The 22,893-nt window shown below is 67.7% G+C and overlaps 3 protein-coding genes across 3 annotated transcripts in view; 2 read left to right on the top strand and 1 right to left on the bottom strand.

Moving 5' to 3' along the window:
- Positions 1 to 3,151: 3,151 nt before the first annotated feature.
- LBHD2 (LBH domain containing 2) lies at positions 3,152 to 8,113 on the bottom strand. The gene is made up of 4 exons (XM_045823648.1): positions 8,024 to 8,113; positions 6,282 to 6,368; positions 4,557 to 4,713; positions 3,152 to 3,494 (listed from the first exon to the last, which is right to left on the bottom strand). Exons 2-4 carry the CDS (start codon positions 6,348 to 6,350, stop codon positions 3,394 to 3,396), a joined length of 327 nt encoding a protein of 108 aa, XP_045679604.1. The 5' UTR covers positions 6,351 to 6,368; positions 8,024 to 8,113; the 3' UTR covers positions 3,152 to 3,393.
- Positions 8,114 to 13,526: 5,413 nt separating this feature from the next.
- Positions 13,527 to 16,320, top strand: LOC123807925. The gene is made up of 2 exons (XM_045821969.1): positions 13,527 to 13,996; positions 15,144 to 16,320. The coding sequence occupies exon 2, from the start codon at positions 15,193 to 15,195 to the stop codon at positions 16,318 to 16,320; it is 1,128 nt and encodes a 375-aa protein (XP_045677925.1). The 5' UTR covers positions 13,527 to 13,996; positions 15,144 to 15,192.
- A 3,368-nt stretch (positions 16,321 to 19,688) lies between these two features.
- CDC42BPB (CDC42 binding protein kinase beta) overlaps positions 19,689 to 22,893 on the top strand; it is a 63,285-nt gene continuing 60,080 nt past the window's right edge. Inside the window, 1 exon segment of the mRNA XM_045821987.1 lies at positions 19,689 to 20,279. Within this exon segment, the coding sequence (XP_045677943.1) occupies positions 20,105 to 20,279 (175 nt within the window). The 5' untranslated portion in view covers positions 19,689 to 20,104.

Raw genomic sequence — 22,893 nt, 5'->3', positions numbered from 1 at the left:
CGGGAGGCCCGACCTGGGAGCGCAGACCCTCCCCCCACCCCGGGGATCAAGTCGGAGAATTTTGTGGGGTAACTGAGATTTCCCAGAAGAGGCAGACCCCGTGAGGTTGGGGGGATTCCATTGCCAGCGTTCCAGGAAATAACTTAGGGAAAGTCCAAGGAGAACAGACCCAGGCCTGTCCCACCTGGGCTGGAGCCACGGGGTGGGTGGGGGGTGGGGACAGGGACAGGGGAGGCGCCCCGCCCTGGCAGGGATGCTGGGAAGACAGGGACCAGCTCGTCCGAAGGCTCCCGAACACAGAACCGCAGGCTGGGCCGCTCGGACCACAGGGCCTTGTCCCTCCCCTCCCCGCAGGCTGGAGGTCGGAGGCCAAGGGCACGCAGGGCCGGGCTCTCCTGGGGCCTGTCTCCTCGGCTCGGGCTCGGAGATGGCCGTCTTCTCCTCGGTCCTCACATGGACTTCCTGCTGTGTGCGTCCGTGTCCTCGTCTCCTCTTCCTGAGGGGACCCCAGGCAGCCCGGACCAGACCAGACCAGGACCCGCCCCCCTGGCCACGCTTTGGCTTGGGCTGAGAGGCCCGTCTCCAAGCACAGTCACGTTCGGAGTCACGGGGGGTCAGGGCTTCAGCGTCCCCTGCGATGCTGCAGCCCCTCGCTGCTCTCCGCAGATGGGCCCAGGTGGGCCCAGAGACGCCAGCTCCTCCTCCTCCAGGAAGCCCTGCCTCCTCCAGGAAGCCCTCTGGAGTGCCACTTGAGCCATTAGCTCTGTGAGCCCTGGGCTCCCCACTCCGAACTAGGGTCGCAGGAGTCGCAGCTCAAGCCGGTTGGGTGGGCTTCGCCCCACTCAGCTGGCCTGCCTGCTGGCCTCTTGTCCCGTGCACCCGACTCCATCAGGGACTGACAGACGGGAGGGGCACACATGGTTCAAGGGACAGAGGGCGCATCCCCACGGGGTGGCCTCCCAGGGCTGTCCTGCTGGGGGCCCCGCGGGGCGGCTGGTCCCCACCATCTGGCACTGGCACACGGACCCAGAGAGACACAGGGGCCTGCTCACGGCCACCCGGCCGGCTGGACAGAGACCAGGCCTTCAGCCCAGTTTTCTGCCTCTGAGGCCAGGGCTATCCCAGGGGGACCGGCTCTGGGGACCCTGGGGACCCCTCAGTCTCACCCTCCTGTCCCCCAGCTCACGGGGCACGTCCCCGGACCTCCCATGGAGGGTCGCCTCCACTCGAGAGACGGGTCCCCGGAAAGCTGGTGGTGCCCAGGGCCTGGGGTTGGCCTGGACTTCTCCCCAGGTCCCAGCCACGCCCCAGGTCTGCCCAGGCCTGCCCCCATTTCCCAGCAGGAGGCTGTAGTGCTTCTTTTATTCTACTTCCATGGCGTTTTCCCCCCGGAATCCTGAGTAAAGACCCCCTGGGGAAGCCCCTGGCCGTCTGAGAGGCGCCTCGGGCCAGGGCTGGGCAAGCAGGTCAGGGGAGGGTGGACAGGAGGCTCCCGCAGGCGGTGCGGCTCGGCCTGGGGAGTGCCCCAGTCCGCCCCTGCGAGCGCCGGTGCTGCGGTTGGGGTGAGCGGGCTCCCCTCCCTGGAAGACCTGGCTCCCAGGGCAGGACAGGGCCCCTCCCCCATGCCTGCCCGTCCTCAGAGCTCCGGGAAAGCCAGGCTGCCTCCGCGAATGCAGAGGCCACAGGCGGCAGGTCCCACCTGCGGTGTTGCCGGCTGGGGCCGGAGACGCATCTGGGAGCAGGAGGCCTGGGCCGCGTCCTCTGTCCCTAACTGGCTGGGGTCCTGGGCCTCTGTCTGAGCCTCAGTCTCTCCAGAGATGAGGTGACCTGTCTGGGAATCCCATGGAGCAGCGACGGGGGGAGAGGCGGGGCTTAACCTTGGGCGGGGCGTCAGTCTCTGGCACCGCCCCCCGACCCCCAACCGGGACAGTCGGCCTGGCTCCGGTTGGGCTGGGCCCTGCCGGGTGTAAATGCTGGGGTCCCGCGGCTGCGGGTTCCCGAGCTGACCTGGGGAGCGGATGGCAGGGCTGGGGTGCTCTGCCTGCCCCCTGGGCTGCCTCCCTGGGTCTGACCCCCGCGCCCCAGCTCACCCCGCAACCCCGATTATAGGTCGCCTTCCCCGAAGACCTGCGCGGTTATTGCACGGCGGGCGCGCTCCGGAGCGGCACTGTGGGTGCTGCCGCACTAGGGTCTCCGGTGCACCGGGGCCTCCGAGCCCAGCTCTTTGTCAGCTGCCCGCCCTCGGGAAGGTCGGGTTTACAGGGGCGTGACGCTGCCTGGGAGGGTGAGGATGCAGTCTCCGTACAGGCCACCATCGCTGACCCCACGGTCCTCACCGGGAACGGGAAAGCCCCCCTCGGGCAGGCGCCTTGTTCTGCGTTCCAGGTGTCAGCGAGCCCTGGCGACACTTCCCGCGCAGTGTCTTCCCCCCTCCCCGCCCCCTTGGGGACCAGACCGGAAGGGCCTCCCTCGAAGGAGAGCCGAACACCTCTCCCACCGTGCAGACCAGGGGAAGGCCCGCCGAGGCGTCCGGGCTTGTGCAGGGGCCCCGCGGGCTCGAGAGGCCAACACTCCAGCAGGACCCCGGTCGGCCAGGCAGACCTTGGCACTTCGGCGCCCCCCCGCCTCCGCTGCATTGGGGCCAGGGGCTGTTTTCGGGAGGAAGGCAGGTTGGAGAAGGTGCCTGGTTCACCCCGGGGGCTGGCGAGGCCTGAGTCTCTCCTCCCCGTGCGTGCTCACTGGGCCGGCTCCTCCGGCTTGGGCCTGCTGACCTTTATGTCTCTCGGCCGCCTGCCAGGCCCTGGGCTCCCGCAGGCCCCGTGGCCAGGCTCGCCAGGGACAGGGAGCCAGGCTGGGAAGATGGGGGAGGGGTGGAGGGGTGGGGAGGGGACCTGGAGGACTCTGGCCCCCTCAGCCTGGGGAGGCTGAGGGGGACGTGAGTGCAGGGCCCCAGGCAGGCCCCTGGAGAGCCCCCCCCCCGGGCCACCCGGAGCTCCGCCTGCACCCAGAGCTCCCACGTGGCCTGCCACTCCGCACCTGGCCTGGTCCGCCCGGGCTCCGCGCTGAAGCCCTTGCCTGGAAGGCCACTGGCAGGACCACGGTTGTCCTCAGCCCCTCGTGTGCCCACCAAGCACGCCCACCACCAGGAAAAGCCTTTATTTCCACTTCAAACCACGGAACAAGGGGGGGTGGGACCCCCACGGGGGCCCTGGCCGAGGACGGGAGAGGACGGGGCTGTGGGCCCAGCCTGACTCGGTGGGGCCGGAGGAGGCAGTGGCCCGGCTCTGTTCTCTGCGCACCAGCCTGGCCACCTGGGACGCGGGTCCTCTCCGCCGTCGGAGGGCGATGGCGGGGTCGGCAGGGACAGCGGAGCCTGGCCACGTCCTCGTCCTGTTACTGGGCCGCGAGGGCCTGGCTCCCAGAGCCGGCTCGCCGGCTGCCAGCAGCGTCCAGAGCGGCGTCCCCTGGTGCTCCTGGCAGACTCGGGGCGGGGGCTGCAGGGACACCAAGGCCCCGTGTCGGTGGGGCTGCCCTCCCGGCGGGGCTGCAGGGCTGCGTGTGGGTAGGGAGGCCCCTGTTCCCCACGAGAAGGAGGGGCGCTGGGCGTGCACCTCTGGGTCCGGGGGAGGAAGGACCAGGCCAGGCTCTGGGCGCGAGGGCGGCCTCGGCCCTGACGCCAGAACAAGAGGTGGCAGACGGGAGGAGGCCAGGGCAGGCCGGGGACACCCCAGGACCCAAGTCCCACGCCTCCAAGGGGCTGCCCCCCGCTGGGAGAGGAACCTGACAGCAGGTGCAGGGCTTTGGGGCGGTGAGGGGGGCTGTGGCGTGGACAGGCCGCTTCTGGGCCCAAACTTCAGGGGGTGGCTGGCCAGCCAGGGCTGCTGAGGGTGGGGGCCGGGGCAGGGTGACATCTGAGGAGGGGAAGAGGGCAGGCAGGCACTAAGCAAACCCCGGTGGAGGCCAAATTCATTTCCTCCCCAGGGGACATATGCCCCCTCATGTGACCTGCGGAGGTCCCCTCGGCCCCGCCCACTGTGTGGCCTGCGTCTGGCCCTGGCTCCTGGCTGCACACCGCCTCCTCCGGGAAGCATTCCGGCCTCAGCCGCCCGGGGCCTCCCACCGGGGTGCCCGGGGGCAGGACGGGAGCCTGCTGTGGGCTGGCACGTCTGCCCCGCACGGGCACCTGGGCTGGGCCTGCCCAGCGCCCCTGCCCTCACCCCTTTCAGGCCCTAGGGGACAGCGCCGGGCCGGGGGAGGGAGGAGGTGGACGGGACGGTGAGGGTTGGGTGTCAGCCACTCATCCAGCAGATGCTCACTGCGCCCTCCTCTGCGCCCTGCGCCCAGCAGCAGGCAGAGGGACCTCGGGTGCGGGTGGGAGAGGGGTGGCGGCAGGCCCGGCGGTGCCTGGGCACCTAAGCAGAGGCCTGGCAGGCGGTGGACTGGGGTGGGGTGAGCAGGCGGGGGCGGGGGGGTGGAGGGCCCGGGTGCAGGGGCAGGCAGGAAGGAGGCCCCGCCCCTGACCCCTCCCCGTGGGCCCCCAGGCAGCTCTCACTCACCAGCAGCGCCCTGGATCTGGGGGGAGCCCCGCTGGGCGCCCTCGGGGGGCCAACGCAGCTCCCCGCTCTCCACGGCGCCAGCCTCGCTGGGCTCCACCACGATGGACGGCAGCCGCGGGCCCAGCCGAGGGCCCTGCTCCCGGGCGCCCACCGCAGCCTGCAGGCGGGGCAGGCAGGGGTCAGGGCAGTGGAGGCCCTGGGGTCCCCGCTCCCTCCCACGCCTGCCCTGGGGCCCTCACCCCCCGTGGGCTGTGCCCCTCCTCCACCCCACCCCACCCCTGGGGCCTGGGCACTTGGCACTTGGGGTCACAGCTCTCCCCGAGGCACCATGCACCCCCTTGGGCTCCCCCCTCAGGCTGGTCTCCCAGACAGGAGCCTGAGGCTGCAGAGGTCAAGGCCACACGGTGAGTGAGCCCAGGGACTCTGCGCAGCCCCCAGCTGCCTCCCATTTCCTGCACAGCCCCTGCTCCGGGTCTTCCCCGCCCGGCCCTTGGCCTCCTCCCTGCTCAGAGGAGCTGGGAGGCTGTTGCCATGGCTACTGGGCTCCTTGTTCAGTGCCCGCAGGAGTGCGGGGGCGCCTCCCCGGCCCCCTGTGCCCTCAGCGTCTCCGCCTCCCATTCAAGGCCTTCCACGGTGGAGGCTCCAGCAGCCAGTGCTGCTCCCCGGCCGGCCCTCCCCTCTCCCGCTGCCCAGGCTGGCCTGCAGGCCCCAGCCCCACACCCCTGCTCAGGCAGGTCCCTTCCAGGAGCTTCCACCACCACCTCTGTCACCGGGCAGGGCGGCTGGTGGGTGCCTGTCCGCCCTCCCCCAGCGGCACGAGGGCCTTGGGGACGCGCAGGCACTCGCCAGGCGGGGCTGTGCTGAGCTGTCCTTGAGCCCCAGCAGAGCCACCTGAACACGTGCTCAAATGCACATTCCCGGGCGCCCTCCCGGACTCTGGGCAGGGCCCAGGAATCAGCATTTTAGCCCAGGGCCCCAGGGGGCCTTGAGGTGTGAGAACGGGTGTCGCGGGGCCGGGCCGTCTGTGGAATCCGAGGACGAGCAGAGCAGGGGCCCCAGCCACGCCCCAACGACCGCAGCAGCCGGAGCGTCCCCGGTTTTCCTGCTGGCCTTCGGGTCCAGGGGCTATATCCCCCCGCTCCCCAAACCTTCCCTGCCCGCCATTCTCCGTCCTGCCTCCTGGGGAAGCCCCGCCGGCCCCCGACCAGAGGTGTCACTCTGCCCGGAGGGCGACCCCGGCCCGCAGAGCTCGGGGTTCCAAGGCCTGGGGCCCCCCTTCTGCTCCTGCCCTGCCGGGAGGCTGCGCCCGCAACCCTCTCTGCCCTGCACCCCCACGATGCTGCCCACAAGGCGGACTCGGAACACTAAGACTGTGCTCCTCGGGTAGCGAGCCCACTGTCAGCTGCATCAACACCCTTGTCCAAAAAAAACCAACCCAAAGCCCTAGAGCCAAGGGCAGGGGGCTGGGCATTGCTTCACCCAGCAGAGAGAAAACGGCCCGAGGGTCAAGCTCTGGGGTCCCCGGGGTCCGGGAGGGGTGCCGAGTAAGCCAGGGCAGCTCAGCCATCAGTCGCTCTCCCCATCAGACCCCTACATAAGAGCAAGTGCCTCCCCATGCAGATGGGTAAACTGAGGCACGCCCCAAGACGTGGGCCGGGACCGGAGGCTGGCTGCCTCCTGTCCCTCAAGACTGAGGACCGGCACCCCAGGGTCCCAACCACATACCTTTCCTGCCCGGCCTTCGGCCTCCTCAGCTGGGCTTGGCTCCGGCACGGCGGGCTGGGGACCGTTCATGCTGCCGCCGCCGTGGGGCTGCAGGGGGACAGCACGCAGACGGACGTGCAGACAGAGGTGTGTGGTGGGCCGGAAGCTGGACCCCACCCCCCTCCCGGAAGCCTCCCACCGCTCCAGCCGCCCCCCCCACCCCCGCACGAGCCTGGGCCCGGCGCCCACGGCCCAGCTGGACCTCTGTCAGCATCAGCCCTGGCCCCAGCCCACCACCGGGGGGGGCCCGATGGGCACCGGCCTGCTGCACGAGGGGCAGCGGGCAGGGGCGGGAGGGGTGAGGCTGACCCAGCCTCAGGACCCACCGGGGCTCCCCCGAGGAAGGTCAGCTGGTCTGAGGCCCGGGGACCGCGCAAGAGGCGGCCAGGCCAGTGGGGAGGAGAGGTGTTCTGACCGGGAAACAGCGGTGGGGTGGGGAGGGGTGTGGAGACGGGAGGCACCCACACGGGTTTCCGAGGCTGGGAGCCGCAGGGGCCCAGTGCAAGGCAGCCAGGGGCAGAGGCGCCAGCTCCTCGCTCCCCCCAGAGTGGACACCCCCCCACACCTGGAGTTGGGCCCTCAACCCACAGCAGAAGAGAGGCCCTGCCTGCCTTGGCCCGGCCTCGGGGCCAGGTGCCCCGGCCTCGGACGCCCCACCTGAGGCAGCAGTGGGGTGGGCCCCAGCAGGCAGACGCCTCCCTTGGGCCCTGCTGTGGGGGGAGCCCGGCCCCAGGCAGGGGCAGGACTGCTGGGGGGGAGGGGGGTGGGCCGGGCAGAGGGTAAGCAGTGATGGGCTCTCGGTGACCGGAGAGCGAAATGCCTGGGACTTCCTGCTGGTTGTGGGGGGCGTCCTGTGGGTGCCCAGCAAAGGTGGGGAGCGCTATTCTGGGAAGTGAGGTTTCTTCCACCAAACACCAGACCCGGGACAGCTCAGTCCCCACTGAGACCCAGGGGAGGAGAGGGGGCATCTGGGGCAGAGGGCAGCCAGGCCACGCCCACCGCGACTCCACCCAACCCCACCCCCCGAGCACCCCGGGCCGACTGCTCCCAGCTCTGTCCCTCCAAGGAGCCCCTGCCGCGATCTCGGTCCAGGAGCCGGGACCTCTGCTGGAGCCCAGGGCAGCCGGGACCGAGCCGGGACAGATGAGAGAGAGAGACAGAGACAGAGACAGAAGAGGCGGCGCACCGCCGGCCACAGACAAAGCCGAGAGTTCCCCGCCGGAGAAGGACGCGGAGAGAAGCAGCAGACCCACAGAGGGAAGGACAAGGAGCGGAGAGGGATGACAGTCGCAGGTGGCAGAGCCCTAGCCCTGGGCGGAGCGTGGGGGGGAGGGGGGGTGCCCGGCGGAGAGCAGCGCAGCTCAGCGCCTAAGGGCTGCCTCCCCGCCCCGCGCCGGGCTCCAGCGCCGGCCCGGTCACCGGCCCGCCCAAGGCTCCCACCGCCCACACCTCGGGGGGCTCCCAGCTGTGTAAGGCCAGTTGTGGGCGCCGCTCGCGCCCAGAGCCTGGCGCCCAGCAGCCGAGGGCTCACCGCGATCCCCGCGCCGGCCCTTCCCCCGGGAGCTCCGACTCAAACCCCCTCAATTGTCCTCCTTCCTTCCCTCCCGTTCGCGCCCCGCCTGGCCGCTCGGGCGCACGGGGGCCGTGGGCTGGGGCCTGGGCGGGGAGGGGCGCCCTGTGCCCTGCGCCTCACTCACACTCACCGCTCGCGCGGGATGCCCGCTCCGGGGCCGTCACGCTGGGCCGGGCGCTGCTGGCCTGTCTCGCCCTCCCTCGCCGGCGCCCGCTCCCCGCTTCCCCGCGCTCCCCGCCCACACGCTCTCGCCAGCCCGGCCCCGCATTCACACTCACGCCCCTCCGTGCTGCCCTCCTCCCGGCTGGGCTCTGCTCGCTCGCAGGTAGGACGCCAGCCTCAGCCTCTTTGACAAGACCCTTCCCCGCCCCACCCCCCCGCCCCAGAACCTGACCACAGTCCCTTGAGACCCAGAGCCTCAAGTTCAAGGTTCTGGAGTTCAGGAGACAGAACTGGGCGGCGCCAGATACATAGAAAGAGGACACCCTAAAAACGGAAGGAGTGAGGAGGACAAGGAACGGTGGACACAGGAGGAGGGAAGGCCAAGGTGCGCCCGTGGGGGGAGGGCCACCTAACCCCTCCCTGCCCCTTCAGCCCAACCCCATTCCCAAAAAGGAGTGGAACAACCTGGGGCAGTCTCTTTCAGCCGGGCGCTCAGACCAGACCCCGGAGGCCAAGGTACGGAACCTCCGGTGTGCGTGGTTTCCCGAGGTTCCGCCCGTCCGCCTCCAACACCCACCTCCCACCCAGCACCCGGGGCCACCATCCGGCACCCACTTCCCCAACCGGCGTCATCTACCATGCAGCACCCAACATCGTCCCCAGCCACCAGCCACCAGCCATCACCCCCCTCCCCAAATCCAATCGCCGTCCACCGTCCGAACCGCAGGCCCCATCCATGACCGCCCTCCCCCGCCGTTCGCCAACACGGCACTGATACGCTGTGAAGACACCCGCCAGCCCCACATTCGCTCGCCGCCCCCATGCACCGCCCGTCCGTCCACCCGCGGTCACTGGTCACTGCCTGGCAGCTTCCCCTCAGCATCTAACCACTCTCCGTCCACCCACCGTTCCCTCACCTGTCCACCACAGGTCCGCTTGTCAACTGCCGACCTACCGGCTACCTGCTGTTTATTCATCCAGATTCACCGCCCCCCCCCCCAATCCACTAGCCCCCTCCCACCCGATCAGCCAGTTCACCTGCTGGCCGGCACACTGGGCCACCACCAGTCACTCACAGCCCTTCCCCCGCTCCGAGTTCTGTGGGTTGCACAACCCGCCGACCGCCTTCCCGTCAGCCACCGCCCACCACCCACCCACCCACCCACGTCTCCCCTCCAGTCGCTGTCCACCTCTCCGCACCCTCTCCTCATCCAGCTGGGACGCACTGTTCATCCCAAACCCGCTCAGGCGTCACCTGCCACCCGTCCCTATTTACCCAACTGGAAGATTTACCGAGCGCGCCCCCCCACCCCCCTCGGTGCCAAACATTGTGCCCGGAGCTGGGGCCGGAGCGCGGGGAAGCGGCGAGCACCCGCCCCCCACACCGCAGCCGCCCTAACAGCCCACTCGCCGCCCGTCGGCCCCCCACGCTAGCGCCCTCCCCCGGCCGTGTGCGCCCGATACGCATCTTCGTGCATCCCCCGCCCGCCCCGCCCCCCTGCCGGGCGTCCCTCGTCCTCCGTTCGCACCCCGAGCCATCCCCGTGCCCAGCCCATCCTCACATCGTCACTGCCCTCCCGTCGCCCCACCTTCTTCGCGCGGCCCTTCTCCAAGGAGCGGCCCCGGACCCTTTAACCTGCACCCACCGATCACGCGACCATCACCTGTTCACCCCACGCCCACCTGCTACACCCTCACCGCTCACCCCCCCGCCGCCCGCCCCCGGGCAGCCGCCCGCCCACTGGCCGTGTGTCCCCCCATTCACACACCGCCCAGCCGCTGCCCGCTTGTCCGCCGCTCACGGTCCACTCGTCACGCAGTGCGTCCCCCTGGGTCTGCATCTGTCCCTCCGTTCTCCAGGGGCGGGCCGTCGCCACCACCCACCTGTTGTCTATTTACCACGCACCCCCGGCTCCCTGCACCCGGCCCACGACGGGCTCCCTCGGTGTCTGTCAGCCCGTCAGCTCTGTGGGCACACCATCCGCCCGTCTTCTGCCCGGCGACGGCCGGCCGGTCTGTCCGCTGTCGCTCACCCAGCTGCCACGGCACAGATGTGCACACGGCCCACCGGCTTCCTCCCGCTCTCGTGCGGACACTCGTCTGTCCTGTCCGCGGTGCGTCCCCTAACCGTCCCCCCTCCCCACAGGTACCATCGCAGGGTTCACCCGAGAAGTCACCTCCCGGTCCAAACACTCGGCCCTGCCACCCGTCCGCCCTCCCGCCACCTTTCCTCCATTGTCCTGTGTTCTGTCCTCCCGCTGTCCACACACACAGGCCTCAGCTGGCCGCTCTCCCGCCCACCCACCGCCGCCCAGCTCCGCCCCTCAGCCAGCCGGCCGGCCGTCTCTTCGCCATTCTCTTGCCCATGCATTCACACACTATACACTTACATACTGATAAATAGTAATAGTAAACATTTATTTTTTATAGTGCTATCATTTTTAGAGATTTTATTTATTTAATTCTAGAGAGGGGGAAGGGAGGGAGAAAGCAGGAAACATCAGTGTGTGGTTGCCTCTCACAGGGCCCGCACCGGGGACCGGGCCCGCAGGAACCAGAACCGGAAAGCAATGCCTGTGGTCACTGCCCAACGCCCAGACCCCTCCCTTCAGCACCGCCTGTGCTGGCCTGCCCCCCCCCCGCCCCCGAGGGCCACCTCACTCCTTTCCACTTGGGCAGGAATCGCACTCTGTGCTTGTTAATAAGGGTGCTAGCTGTCACCTAAGGCGCTGGGTGTCATCCAAGGTGTTAGCAACGGGCGTCACAGCTCCTGGGGGGGCGTCACAGCTCCTGGGGGTTGTTCTTGCGCGGTAGAGCTCCGCGGTGGAGCAGAGAGCGGGGGACAGGAAGCCTCTTTTCGGATGGGCCTGCGGAGTCAGCCTGGAGGCCCATCTTCGCCTCCAGCCTCCCATTCCGCGCCGCCTCCTCCCTCCCGTCGCCCCTGCCCGCAGGAGCCTTTCCGCAGGGGCCGGCAGATCCGGAGGCAGCAGCCGTGTCCTGGCCTCGCCCGGCCCGTGCTTTGTCCCCGGGAGGCCCCGCCGCCCGCCCCGGCCTTCGAGTCCCTGCCAGTGCGGTAGGAGGATGGAGGGGGCGGAACGAAGACCGAAGACCGGCCGCCTCTGACACTGGGGTTGTTCCTTCCCAGCGCCCTCGGCCACACATTCCCTCTCCGCGGCGTGCGTGGAGGGGAGGGCAGCGTCCCCGGGCGGGCCGCGGGTGCTGCGGCCGTGGGACCCGGGCTCCGGCCAGGAAGGAGGCCCTGGCGCCCTCTTGTGGTCACCTGCGGGTACAACACCCGGACTCCGGGAAGGTCGCCGCGGAGCACAGCGGCAGAGCGGCGCTAGGGCGTTCCGCGGAGGGGCGGTGTGCGCACCGCGGTCCTGCACTCTGCCCTCCCGCGCTGGCCCTCTCTGGTCCTGCGCCTCTGCCGCTGGTGGGCTGGTGGGCAGGAGGTCGCGCGTGAACATCCCAGGGGAGGAGTGGACGGTCCTAGCAGAGGCGTTTCTAAAAGGCCAGAGTACACGGCAGACCCCACCCGGGAGCGAGGCGCAGAGCAGGGCGCCCTTCCCAGGGGTCTGGGGGCCGCAATGCGCCCGCGCACGCCGAGCCCCAGGACCAGCGGGGGGCAGGGCACCTCCTCCCAGTGAAGCTGGACTGGGGACAGGGGAGGACCCTGGCCTGTCCCCCGGGCCTGCGCTACTGCAGGTGCGAGTCTGACTAGGGGGCCGGGTCGAATGGGGGCCTGAGGCGTGCGCTGCGCTGACAGCCGCTCACCGGGGAGCACGGGGCTTGGAGCGCCACCCGGAGGAGAGGGGCGGATGGGCATCGGTTCAGGCGGGCTGGGCCCGTCCGAGAACTGTGGTCTGGGAGGAGGTGCGGCGCCTGATTTCCCGCCTGAAGGACGGACGGGTGACCTGGGAGAGATGCGGATGGCAGCGACAAGGCAGCCCAGGTGTGGGGCCACGCGAGGGGGTGAGCTGGAGCTGCTGCTCTGTCCCGCGTGGGGGGCAGAGAGCCGTCGAGGCCACGCCACCGAAGTCACCCACAGCTGGGGCCATCCCACTCCACCTGCGCCCCCCCCCCCACCGTAGGGGACAGCGTTGCCACCTGCCCTTCCGGCTGTGCTCGGAGAGGCTGAGGCTGCGCAGGGTTCACGGGCCCGAAGGGGTGGGGCAGGGTTCTCATCTCCAGCCTCCGGAGGACTCGCCCCCTGACTGCCAGGGGCAGAAGGCAGGACCCACCGGGCCAGCCTTGGAGACACCCCAGGTCTTGCCACAGGTGACCACCCCGTCCCCACCCCACCGCGCTGCACTCCTGACCGCGGAGGTGGCGACAGGTCCTTCTCTAGGAGGCGTGTGTAGTGGGCAGTGACCGTCATGAGCCACTTGTTTTGTTTTTTAAATCCTTACCAGAGGACCTTTCCTCATTACTTTCGAGTGTGCGTGTGTGTGTGGGGGGGAGGGGAGATCTGTTGTTCCACGCACTGATGCATTCTCGGGCTGACTGTCGCTTGGGCCCCGACCCCAAATCGAACCCGCAGCCTTGGCGCGTCCGCAGGAGCTGCCCCGCCAGGGCGGAGCCACTTTCGTGGAACACACACAAAGTTGGCACGCGCCCCCTCATGCGAATGTAGGTTGTGTCGCACGGAAACGTTCTGGAAGGATGCCAGGCATTGCCCAGGGGCTTTGCCTCACACCACTTGGGTCGTGGGGACCCTGAGGACGGAGGAGGCCCGGCGCAGAGACGCGGAGGAGGCTGCGCCGGGCCGCAGGGCTGAGCGGGAGGCGGGGCTGGGAGTGGGAGTCGGCACCTGCCGCGGGCTGCTTCCGCCGGACTGGGCGGGCCCTGGGCCGCGCCAGCGGCTGGGGGAGGGGGCGGGGGGAGGGCCGCGGCTCTCCCGCTCCGTTGCCTCTTGGTTGGTGTGGGGTTGGAGGCCGTTAACCCCGTTCCCGGAGCAGGCTCAGACGCAGACCCAGAGAGGGAAGGGGCTTGACTCAGGGCTCACAGCGCAGAACTGGGGCGTCTCCCCGGCCTCTCCTGCTTCCCAAAACCCGCTGCCCACAGGGGAGCCCTGGAGTCGTCCCTTCCCCCACCCCCGCCCCGGGGCGCCGAGTCCTGGCGACCGCGAGATGGGCGTTAGTCAGAAATTGCCCGCGCCGGGGTAGCCTGCGGTGCAACCTGCGCTTCGAGCCGGCGGGAGCAAAGACCCCCTCTCGACCCCCCTGCACGCCTCGGGAGAGGCCTCAGCAAAATCGGGGGCCCAGGGGGTGGGGAGAGCAGTTCCGGCACCAGCCCCGTGGGGGCTGGGCGGGGCTCAAGGCCTGAAGGCCTTGCGTTCAAGGCTTGGGCTTCGGCTGAGAGGTGGGCCTGGCACCCGAGATCCCGCGGGGTCTCTGAGCCCGGGAGCGGTGTCCTGTGGCGGCGCGGGGGGCGGGGGGCGGGGGGGGTAGGGGAGGGAGGAAGCTCACGCACGAGGTGCGCCCCGCCCAGGTCCGGGCACCTGCTCGCTCTACCTCCCGCCCTCTCCCGGGTCCCAGGAGTTCCGGTCTCCCTACCCCGCCCCCGACTTCCAGCGGGTCATTCAGCCTCGCGGGCCACCCTTTCCTCGTGTTCATTCACGAAACCCGCGGGGCGACGCCCGCCACACCAGGCGCTCCTCTGGAGTGAGAACAGAGGCCCCCAAACCTGAAACCCGGCGTGTGCGCTCTGGGCCGCGCAGCGCTGCGGGGGAGGGTGGGGAAAGGCCGGAGGAACTGGTGGGAGGGGTGGCCCGGGCCCTGGCCCTGGCCCTGCCCGGAGAGGCCCGGAGTCCGGACTCCCAGACACGAGTCCCTAGGGGTCCCTGCGCATGGGGTCTTAAAGGCCAGTTTCGGGAGGTTATCTGCTGAGTTCTGCGAGGGGCTGTGAGACCCGTAAGGATAACCGCCAGTCTGATAACGAGGTGAGCCGTGGAGAGACCCCTACGCCCGCCTGCGCATTATCTCAGTCCGCAGGTGGGGCACATCACCACTGCGGGCTCGGGCAGCGGGGTGGAGGAGGAAGCGGGGAGGGTTCATCTTCCCGGGGCTGTCAGGTGAGGCCGTGCTCTGCGCCGCAGTGTCCCAGCTGGAGATGGGCCATGAAGATCCTCGCACCCTGGGCTCCCTCCCTCCCTGCTCACCCAGCCCTGGGGGTGGGGCTCCAGCAGGCTGCAGGTGAGAGCGCACCTCGGCCGGCCGGAGCAGAGGCCCTCAGCACCGTTCCGGTGGCTCTGGGCCAGGGGGTCGGCAGTGCGTTTCTGGCAAGTGCCCAGCAGCTGATGGTGCTGGTTGGGTCGGGACCACAGTGAGATGGACAGGGTGGACGGGGCGGCCAGAGGGGCAGGATTGTCTGCAACCTGCACCACCCCGCCGCCTCCTCTGTGCACAGCCCCGGCAGAACAGGTCGGCCTTGCAGCCTGGGGCTGTTCCTGTGCCCGGGGCCGTGCCCAGGCCTCCGCCGGCCGCACAGGCTGAGACAAGCCCTAGCTCCCATATTGACCCCCTGATGTCCCTGAGCAGGTCTCTCGCCCAACCGGAGCCTCAGTTTCCTTATCTGTGTAATGGGCGGGGACGAGGCTGTGTGGACCATGGGGGACACAGAGAGGCCGCTGGGGTTGGTGCCCGCATGGGGGTGTTCTCGGGAAGGGGACACCGGCCTGGGCTAGAAGGAGGCGCCTGCTGCTGTGAGGAAAGGCTGGGCCCCGCAGGTGGGGGTGGGGCTGGGGGCTGCTGAGCTCCTGGACTCAGGAGCGGCCCTGTCGTTTACCAGCAGTTACTCCAGTGCCTTGAGCACCCGCCGTCTGCTCTTCTGGAAACAGGGGGCCAGTCCCGTCCCCCCTTTGAGGACCCTGGCGGGTCGGTCTGCACAGTGCTGAGCCTGCCCAGGGCACTCGGCCTGTTTGCACCCCAGCCTCAGGGTCCCCCCCAAAGGGCCCCCTGCTCTGGGCCCCGCCTCCAGCCCCCCTCCCCTGGCCCAGCCTCCGCAGCGCTCCCTCCAGGCAGCAGGCGACTCCCCTCAGTGGTCTGCAGGCTCCTCCTGGAGGTGAATTCTATGCCCCTTTGTCCCAGAGGCAGCGGGGAGCTGCGGAAGGCTTCTGAGCTGGAGGGAGATGTGAGGATGGGGGAGACTGCTCTCGGGGCAGGGGAGAGCCGCAGCCGGGACCCACCGGGGGCGCACCAGCGGTGCCGTGTTGGGGGCACTTTGTCTCCCTCCCGCCACCATCACCACCGTCATCCATCGTCGGGTCGGTGTCTGCTGGTACGAACGGATGACTGTCTGCAGGTAAGGTGCCCTGGGTCACTGCAGGCTGGCCCCCTGCCCCCTGCCCCCTGCCCCCTGACCTCGCAGGAGGAAGTCTCACAGAGACCTGCGGGGGAGGGTCTCCGCCTGCTCTGCTTCCAGCCAAGGAGTCGGGGGCCCAGAGTCCGGCCCGGCAGTCCAGTCCTCTCACCCAGCCTGCACAGCGCTCATTGTGGGCAGCTCCTGGGCACTGCCGGGGTCGCGCTTGTGGATGCAGGGGATGTCCCTGCAAGGACAGGCAGGGACAGTAGGGGGGGAGGGCTCGCCCCAGGGTGTCAAAGAAACGGCACACTGGAGAGTGCCCTGTCTGACCTGTCCTCCCTCCTCCCGGCCACCCTCCTGCCTCTTCCCTTCTCACACACATACCCGGTGGGCGCCTTCTTCGTGCCTGAGCCTGGCAACGTACCGGCTCCTGCCCCTGACCTTCGGACTTCTCCACGTTGTCAGCTAAGAGGTTGGGGACGAAGAGAAGCACCCTCAGGAAGAGCCGTGGCCCACAGGGTCAGGTGGCAGGAAACCTCAGGAACCACTACCAGGGTCACAGGGGCCACAGGACCAGGTGGTGGTGACCAGCAGGCAAAGCTGAGCCCCTGCACTGCCTCCCACTGGCCCAGCCTCCCCCACCCCCCACCCCCCACCCGGAAAGCGGCGCCTTGCTTTCTTCTCCTTCATGTCTCTGGCGCAGTTGTCGCTGCTGCTGGGGGGCCTCCCTGCGCTCCCCGCCTGCAGGGCAGGCCCACCTCCTCGCCATCGCTCACGTGTCCACTTGCTTGGCAGCCTTCACCTCGCTCCGGGATTCTCTTTTTCCTGGGCACGGGTCTGTGGGCTGTCCCCAGGCTCGAGTGGACACTCGGTGTCCGTCTTGGCCGCCGCTGTGCCTGGGCACCTAGAGTGGTGCTGACACGTAGCAGGAGTCCAGAAGCTTTGGGTTGGTTGAATGAATAAATGTCCATCGTTTCTTAATGGCTACGTGAAATTCCATACTAGGCACGCACAGTTATTTATCTGTTTGTCTACTGACGGACATTTAGGTTTTCATCACTTTAGTCACAAGTAACCCCGTGATGACGACACTGCCCACGTGAGCATATGAGTCAGAGCCCCAGCAGGGCCGAAAGGACGCAGGGCAGTGGGGACAGCATCAGTGTGGTCTGTTTATGGAGGCCGGCAGGGGCTGGGGCAGGGAAGGCACGGGGGCTCCCGAGGCTGGCAGGGCCCGGGGGCTATGGCCAAGTCTCTGGGTCCTCTGGGGTCAGCAGAAGGGCGGGGGCAGAACCTGGGGACAGCTGCTCCCCCAGAAGAGGGGCCCAGTGCCCCCCTCCCATGGGCACAGCCCATTTGGGGCACAAAGCAGTGGAGCGGGGTGAGGGTGGAGCGGGGACCTGGACGGGCAGAGGTGCATGTCCTCATCACCCTGGTCCTCTAGGGAATGTGTCCACAGCCAGGGCACACGATGTCCCACCGGCTCCTCATGGCTGTGGATGACCACACCTGGGCAGGGCACCGACTTGCAGCCTGAGACCTGGGCACAGAAGCACTCTTCAGATGAGGTGGGGGGTGGGGGTGGGCAAGGGGGAAAGTCCCCTGTAGGTCGTCAGCCACGGCCCTCCTCCTCTGCCGGCTCCTCAGCCGCACTTTTTTTTTTTTTTTTTGTAGCCTTGGTGGGAAGACCCAGAGGGACCAGAGGACCCGAGTTCTTTCTGGGCTTGTGGTCATCAGTGGGCTCTTCCCCTTTTCCCAACAGAAAAACCACTGAGTGCCACAGGGAGTCCGGGGCTCCTCACCCGGCCCCCCAGGAGGCCCCCAGGCGTAGAGCTGACTCAAGTTCCCTCTGACACCTGGGACCAGTGTCCAAGGCAGCACAGGGAACCCAGAACTGGCCCGTGGGCAGGGGCCCCCACCACTTCAAAGCGTCAGAGGCACCACTGTCCCCTGATGGAAGCAGTCGTGCTAGGACTTGAGCCCTTGCGGAAGAAGTTTACCTGCCTCTGGTGCAAAGGAAAAGACAAGACAGCCTCTTTCCTCATTTTGGTGTAAAACACCCTGAAGAAGTTCTCTGATTGGCCTGGCTACGGTCACACGATGACACCTGATCAGGGTTTGGAGAACGGAGCAGCTGGCCCTCGGGGACATGTCCACCCTGCACGGCGGCTCCTCTGGGACTCCACGATCAGAGACTCACAGGGTGTGGGGGAGGAGGAGGGGTGTCAGGTGGACAGACACGAGGACTGCCCAGCCAAGGAACAGCGACCTCTGTCCAGTGTCTATGTTGTAAAATGCACCAGGACGCCACATTGGAGTCTCAAGAGACAACAGATGCGGACTCTCAAATGAGCTGTCAGGTCACCGCATGTAGACTGTCAAGGGCGATACCCGGGAGCCCGCCCCAGACCTGGAATAAGGGGTGAGAGGAAGAGAGTGGGCCTGGTAACGTGGTCGTGCTGGTGCCCAGTGTGTGGGGTGTGCTGGCCTTCACCTGAAGCCTAGCTCGGAAACGGAGGCACAGAAAGATTTCGCTTCCAAACCCACAGGTACCTGCTCTGCAGAGAACTAAGGACAGCTGCAGGGGGGACTGGGCCTGATCTGGTCCAGGGAGTTATGCAAGGCTGCCCTGGACGGATCTGGATTGGGCCAAGAAAGGGCAGCTGGGGAGGGACATCTAAGGGGGAGGGACGTCTAAGGGGGAGGGCTTGGCAAGTGCAAAGGCCCCCAGGCAGGGGGGCACAGGAATAGTTGAGGCGCAGCACGGAGGCTGCTGAGACTGGAGTCAGAGACGGAAGAGGGTGAGGACCAGGCAGAGGGCAGCGTGGGGCGGAGCCTGTTAGGTCGGCAGGTGAGAGGATGCACGGCCCTAGTGGGGACGTTGTGGGGACAAAGGACGTCATTACACTCTCGTGGGGTCAAAGACAAAAACGGGGGCCATTCCAGACAAGTTCAGACGTCAGCCTTTTCCTTTTCGTCTCCCCCTTTCGAGGTCTTACACACACACAGTAAAGTGCACACATATTGAGCACGGTTTGATTGGTTTATTTATCTACAGACCCATGCAACAAGCTGTGTTCGTCTGATCAGGACGCAGAAGGCTCCCTCACGCCCCTTCCAGTTCATAGTCCCTCCCCCAAGAAACCGCTACTCTGCCCTCTACTACCAGGGATTGTTTTTGCTGGTTTTCAAGAAATTGAGGTGTGATAGTAACGGTGATATGCACCGCTCTTCAGCGCACACTTTGGAGACTTACGTGTCTGCGCCCCTGCGTAACCGCCACCCAAATCAACTTCCAGTAGCTCCGAGCTCCCTCCGGGCCCTTTCCATCCATACATCCACGGAGGAAGCCATTCTTCTGGCTCCCGACTCCGTGGGTTAGTTTTGCTACAGGCTCCTTTAGTTCTCCGCCAACCCTTTATCTGCGCCCCCACCTGCTCCACGCTGCCGCCCTGCCCCTGCTGCTGAAGCTCCTTCCCCTCCCCGGTCAGGGTTCCCGCAGCCTTGCACCCTCGCTCCCGCCCTCACGAATCCATGGCCTCGGTGACCTCCCCACGAGTCCGAAGCGCCCCTTCTCTCCGGATGCTACGGGTCTGTCTGGGTGCGGGTAGTCTCCGTCACCCTCCGGCCCCGCCGCCCAAATGAGCCAACGACCTCAGTACCACCAGCGACTCGCGCTGGGCAAACCCAGGGTGCGGACAAACAGCCGGCCGCTTCTTTCCAAACTGCCACTCTGCGACATCTGTGTTCGCGGGAGACCGAAGGTGGACACTGGGACTGGAAGAGGCCGTTGAGGCGGGCACCGCGAATTCACCGGACGCCGGGCTGCCGCCTCTCCCGCAGCCCCGCCCGGTCCCGGCCTCAGTCCGCGTCCTTCCAGTCCAAGGTGGGTCCACGTTCCCAAAGGCCGCTCCGGGCTCGCAAGAACCCCGGTTAAATCCCGCCACAGAGCTGCGACTGCGGGGCGGCCCCGAAGCCCCAGGACGTCCGGGACTGCTCCGAGCCTCGTGCTGCCCTGGAACCCAGAGCCGGTGCCGGGCCGGCTCCCGCACCCAGAGAGCAGGTCCGCGAAGGGCCGTGCACGCCGCCCGGACCCCCTCCGCGCAGGCGCCGGCGCCGCAATCTCGGCGGCGCACTGGCTCCTCGCGCGCCCCGCCCCTCCCGGCCCCGCCCCCGCCTTCCCAGCATCCCGGCCTCCCTACGGCGAGCGGCGAGGTCCGATCCCGCCGGGAGCCAGGAGCCGGGACGCAGGGGCGGGGCGGCGCGCTGAGGTCAGCGCGGCGACGGCCGGCCCCGCGGTGGTTGGCTGCACCCGCGCTGGCCGCGCCCTGGTTGGCTGCGGGCCGCGGGGCTGGGCCGCCGGGTCGGGACTGGGGTCGGAGCTGGGGCGCCGGTCGGGCTCGCGCAGCGCTCGGGTCCGCTTCTGTCCAGGGCGGCGGCGGCGAGGAGGGCGCGGCCGCGGGCGGGGCTGAGGCGAGCAGGCGGGGCGGGCCGCGTCCGGCTTGGAGGGCGGCGGCGCCGAGGGGAGGAGACCGGTCCATGGACCCGCGGGGCCCGGCGCCCCAGACGCTGCGCCGCCGGGACCGAGCTCAAGATGTCGGCCTAGGCCGGGGCGCGACGACGCGGACGGGGCGGCGACGAGGTGCTGCCAAGGCTCGCGGCCGCCGGGTCCCCGAGGGCTCGCCCTGACGGACTGGCCGAGCGGGCGGCGAGAGGCGGGCGCGTGGGGAGCGGGCCGCGCGGCACCATGTCGGCCAAGGTGCGGCTCAAGAAGCTGGAGCAGCTGCTCCTGGACGGGCCCTGGCGCAACGAGAGCGCCCTGAGCGTGGAGACGCTGCTCGACGTGCTCATCTGCCTGTACACCGAGTGCAGCCACTCGGCCCTGCGCCGCGACAAGTACGTGGCCGAGTTCCTCGAGTGGGGTAAGTGCACGCGCGCCTGACCCCCAGCCCCGCAGCCCCCCGGCCCCGGCCGGCCCGGCTTCCTCCCCACCCTGCCTCCTCCTCCGCGCCGCCCTCCCTCATGCTTCCTTCCACCCGCCGCCCGGTTTTTCTCTGGCCGCTGCGGTCCCTTCGCGGCTCGCGGTCCCTCCCTGCGCTTTTCGGCCTTCGCACATCCGCGTTCGGCCGTCCCGCCCCCTCATCCTGCCCCCAGGAGCCACATCCTTCGTCACCACCCCCCCCCCCCACCAGGCCATCGCCCCTGCTGCTTCCTAGACCCACCCTTCGAGTCTGGATATCATTTCCTGCAGCCTTGCCTGGGATATCCGCCCCCGCCCCCCGCTCCCCGCGCGGGGTCCGGAATCGGCGCCCAGGGCCGCCCCGCACACACTCCGCTGGCTTGCGGGGGCAGCCGCTGCGCTTTCCCAGCCGCCTCCCGCGCCGCCCGTGGGCCCCCCAGCCTGGGCGCGTCTCCTAGGTGACAGCCAGTCTGCGTCCCCTGCACCGTAGCACCGCCCAGGGAGTTTTAAGGTTAACAGCCCTATTTTGAGTACACTCTACAAGAGCAAATTGATTTTTTTCTTTGTGGTTGCGCCAGATCCTTGTGATATTTGGGGGGGGGGGTGGTTGGAATTGCCTCTACGTGGAAGCCGTTTAAAAACTTGATCCATCCGATCTCTGCGTGCCGTCTCCACTTCGTTCAAGGGTCTCAAGTGCCGTAGTCGTTGACCACCTGCCCTGAGAAGCTTGACTAGGGCACAGGTTGGGTTGAGCCTTGTAACGACCACCAGATCCTGGAAGGCAGGGTAGAGGGAAAGCCTTCGGCCCCCCCCCGCCCCCGGCGTGGGCGCCCTGTCAGGGCCCTCACGCACCTGAAGCCGGCGAGACTGGTGCTGCCGGCGCTCAGGCCACACCTGCGAACCTCCTGGCCCTGGGCCGTTCGTGCCATTGGGCTGGGGCTGCGGCCGGAACCAGTCGTTTCTGCCCTTCGGCCGGCAGGGCTGACCTTTATTTACCCGAGGAAACAAACCCGTGTGTTTTCTGCGGCGAGGCCTCCTGCTCCGCGGAAGTGGCCACTGGGACTGGCGTTTTGTTTCCATATTAAGATTTAAGTGGCCGTATGCTGGAGAGGGCTTCTGGGTTTTGCTCCCAGGTGTTGCCAGGGTGCCTGGGAGGGCGGCCTGCGGCTTCCCTGCAGCGGGGACCGCGGTTCTGGTGCACGCAGTGCACGTGAGAGCGGGCGTTCGCTTCTGGGGTCCTCGGTCAATGAGCTCATCTGCGACTGAATCGGTCACTGGCCTTGCAGTCGGTGTGAAAGCGAGGTCTTCGGTGCCCGTTACTCTGAGCCTGTGGGGGCTGTGCTTGCCGTTCCTCTCCGAGCGTGTGCCCTCGCACAGACAGACGGACGGACGGACGCAGAGGTCCGCAGTCAGGCTCGCCTCCGCCCCGGGCTGTGCGTGGAAGCGCGACGGAGAGGAGTGAGCGGAGGGGCCGCTGGCCTTTGGCCTGCGAGCCCCGCCCTGCTGGACAGGGCTTGGCCCAGAAGCTGGGGCAGCCCCTCGGCCGCTCTGTGGACCGGTGGGCTCCAGCATGTGTGGGGTCTTATTTTTAGGAGGTTTGACCTCTCCAAATCTAAACTGGAGCTGTGTGCTGTTCAGACGGAAGTTTTCTCAAAATTGTGTGTTGGCTCTCTGGGAATTACAGAAAGAAATATAGTATTTTAAGAACTCAATTTGCATAGCAGTGTGAACTTTTAAGCCACAGAGATGAAGACTGGCCTTAAACCTCGGGCGGCATCTCAGTGAGACACACGCACTGTGGGAGCAGTGGTGGCGGCACGTGGCGGCAGTGCGTCTGTCACGGCGCGCTGGGTATGGCCCTCGCCGCCTGCCGCCCGGAGTGCATGGCGCCTGATCGGAAGGTGCGCCCTGGTCTTTCCGACAGAACTGTTTGTGGGGTGTCCCGAGGCCCCCACGACTCCTGCTGAGGACACTCGCACGCGGGCCTCTGTGGGCGGCTGGGTGTTTGGGGGCCGCCCTCTGGGTGGCGCTCGGATCCTCGGACACCTCAAGTCCTGTCCCGCACCCCTCCCCACCCTCCGGGCTTGCTGGTTGTCTAGTGAGAATTATGTGGCATTCTCGAAGCTTAATTGAAAAGTAGCCCATTTAGCTCAGATTTTGAGACTTACTGGGAAATCTCTGGGGAAGTCTGGAGTAAGTGGGTAATAAAGTTTTTACGTTTTACGAGAAGGTGCTTCTGGCCCTCGTTTTCTTACTTTCACGGTGGGTGCTTGGGGCCAGAGTCAGCCTAGCTTCTCCGTAGGCTTTCGTCTTTGATTTTCCCTCCGTTGTGTTTATGATAGTTTGATTAGTTTCCTGTATTAGACCACAGGCCTTACTTAAAAGTTAGGAACACTCTGCTTATACGTGTATTTCAAGCTACTTTTTAATGCAAGTTTGATACTGTTCGAAGCAGAGCACACGAAACACTGGGATTTCAATGAGTGGACGAATGTGGACACCAGCAACGAGGCGAACTTGTTCTCTCATCTCCGTTACATAAAATGCTTTTGCGCGTGTGAGATACATAACACGAC

The sequence above is a fragment of the Phyllostomus hastatus genome, unplaced genomic scaffold (assembly GCF_019186645.2).
Source record: "Phyllostomus hastatus isolate PE091 unplaced genomic scaffold, TTU_PhHast_1.1 phas_scaffold_501, whole genome shotgun sequence".
NCBI classification, from domain to species: Eukaryota; Metazoa; Chordata; class Mammalia; order Chiroptera; family Phyllostomidae; genus Phyllostomus; species Phyllostomus hastatus.
Note: the sequence above shows the minus strand (reverse complement) of the source record. Positions and strands in the feature narration are given on the sequence as shown.

Bases quoted from the DNA above. Each gene is read 5' to 3' on its own strand.
- LOC123807925 (XM_045821969.1), top strand. From the start codon at position 15,193: ATGGGGGAGACTGCTCTCGGGGCAGGGGAGAGCCGCAGCCGGGACCCA.
- LBHD2 (XM_045823648.1), bottom strand. From the start codon at position 6,350: ATGAACGGTCCCCAGCCCGCCGTGCCGGAGCCAAGCCCAGCTGAGGAG. The intron at 4,714-6,281 runs GTATGTGGTTGG...CCCCGCCTGCAG, and splicing joins CCGAAGGCCGGGCAGGAAAG to GCTGCGGTGGGCGCCCGGGA. The intron at 3,495-4,556 runs GTGAGTGAGAGC...GTGTCCCTGCAG, and splicing joins CCAGATCCAGGGCGCTGCTG to CCCCCGCCCCGAGTCTGCCA.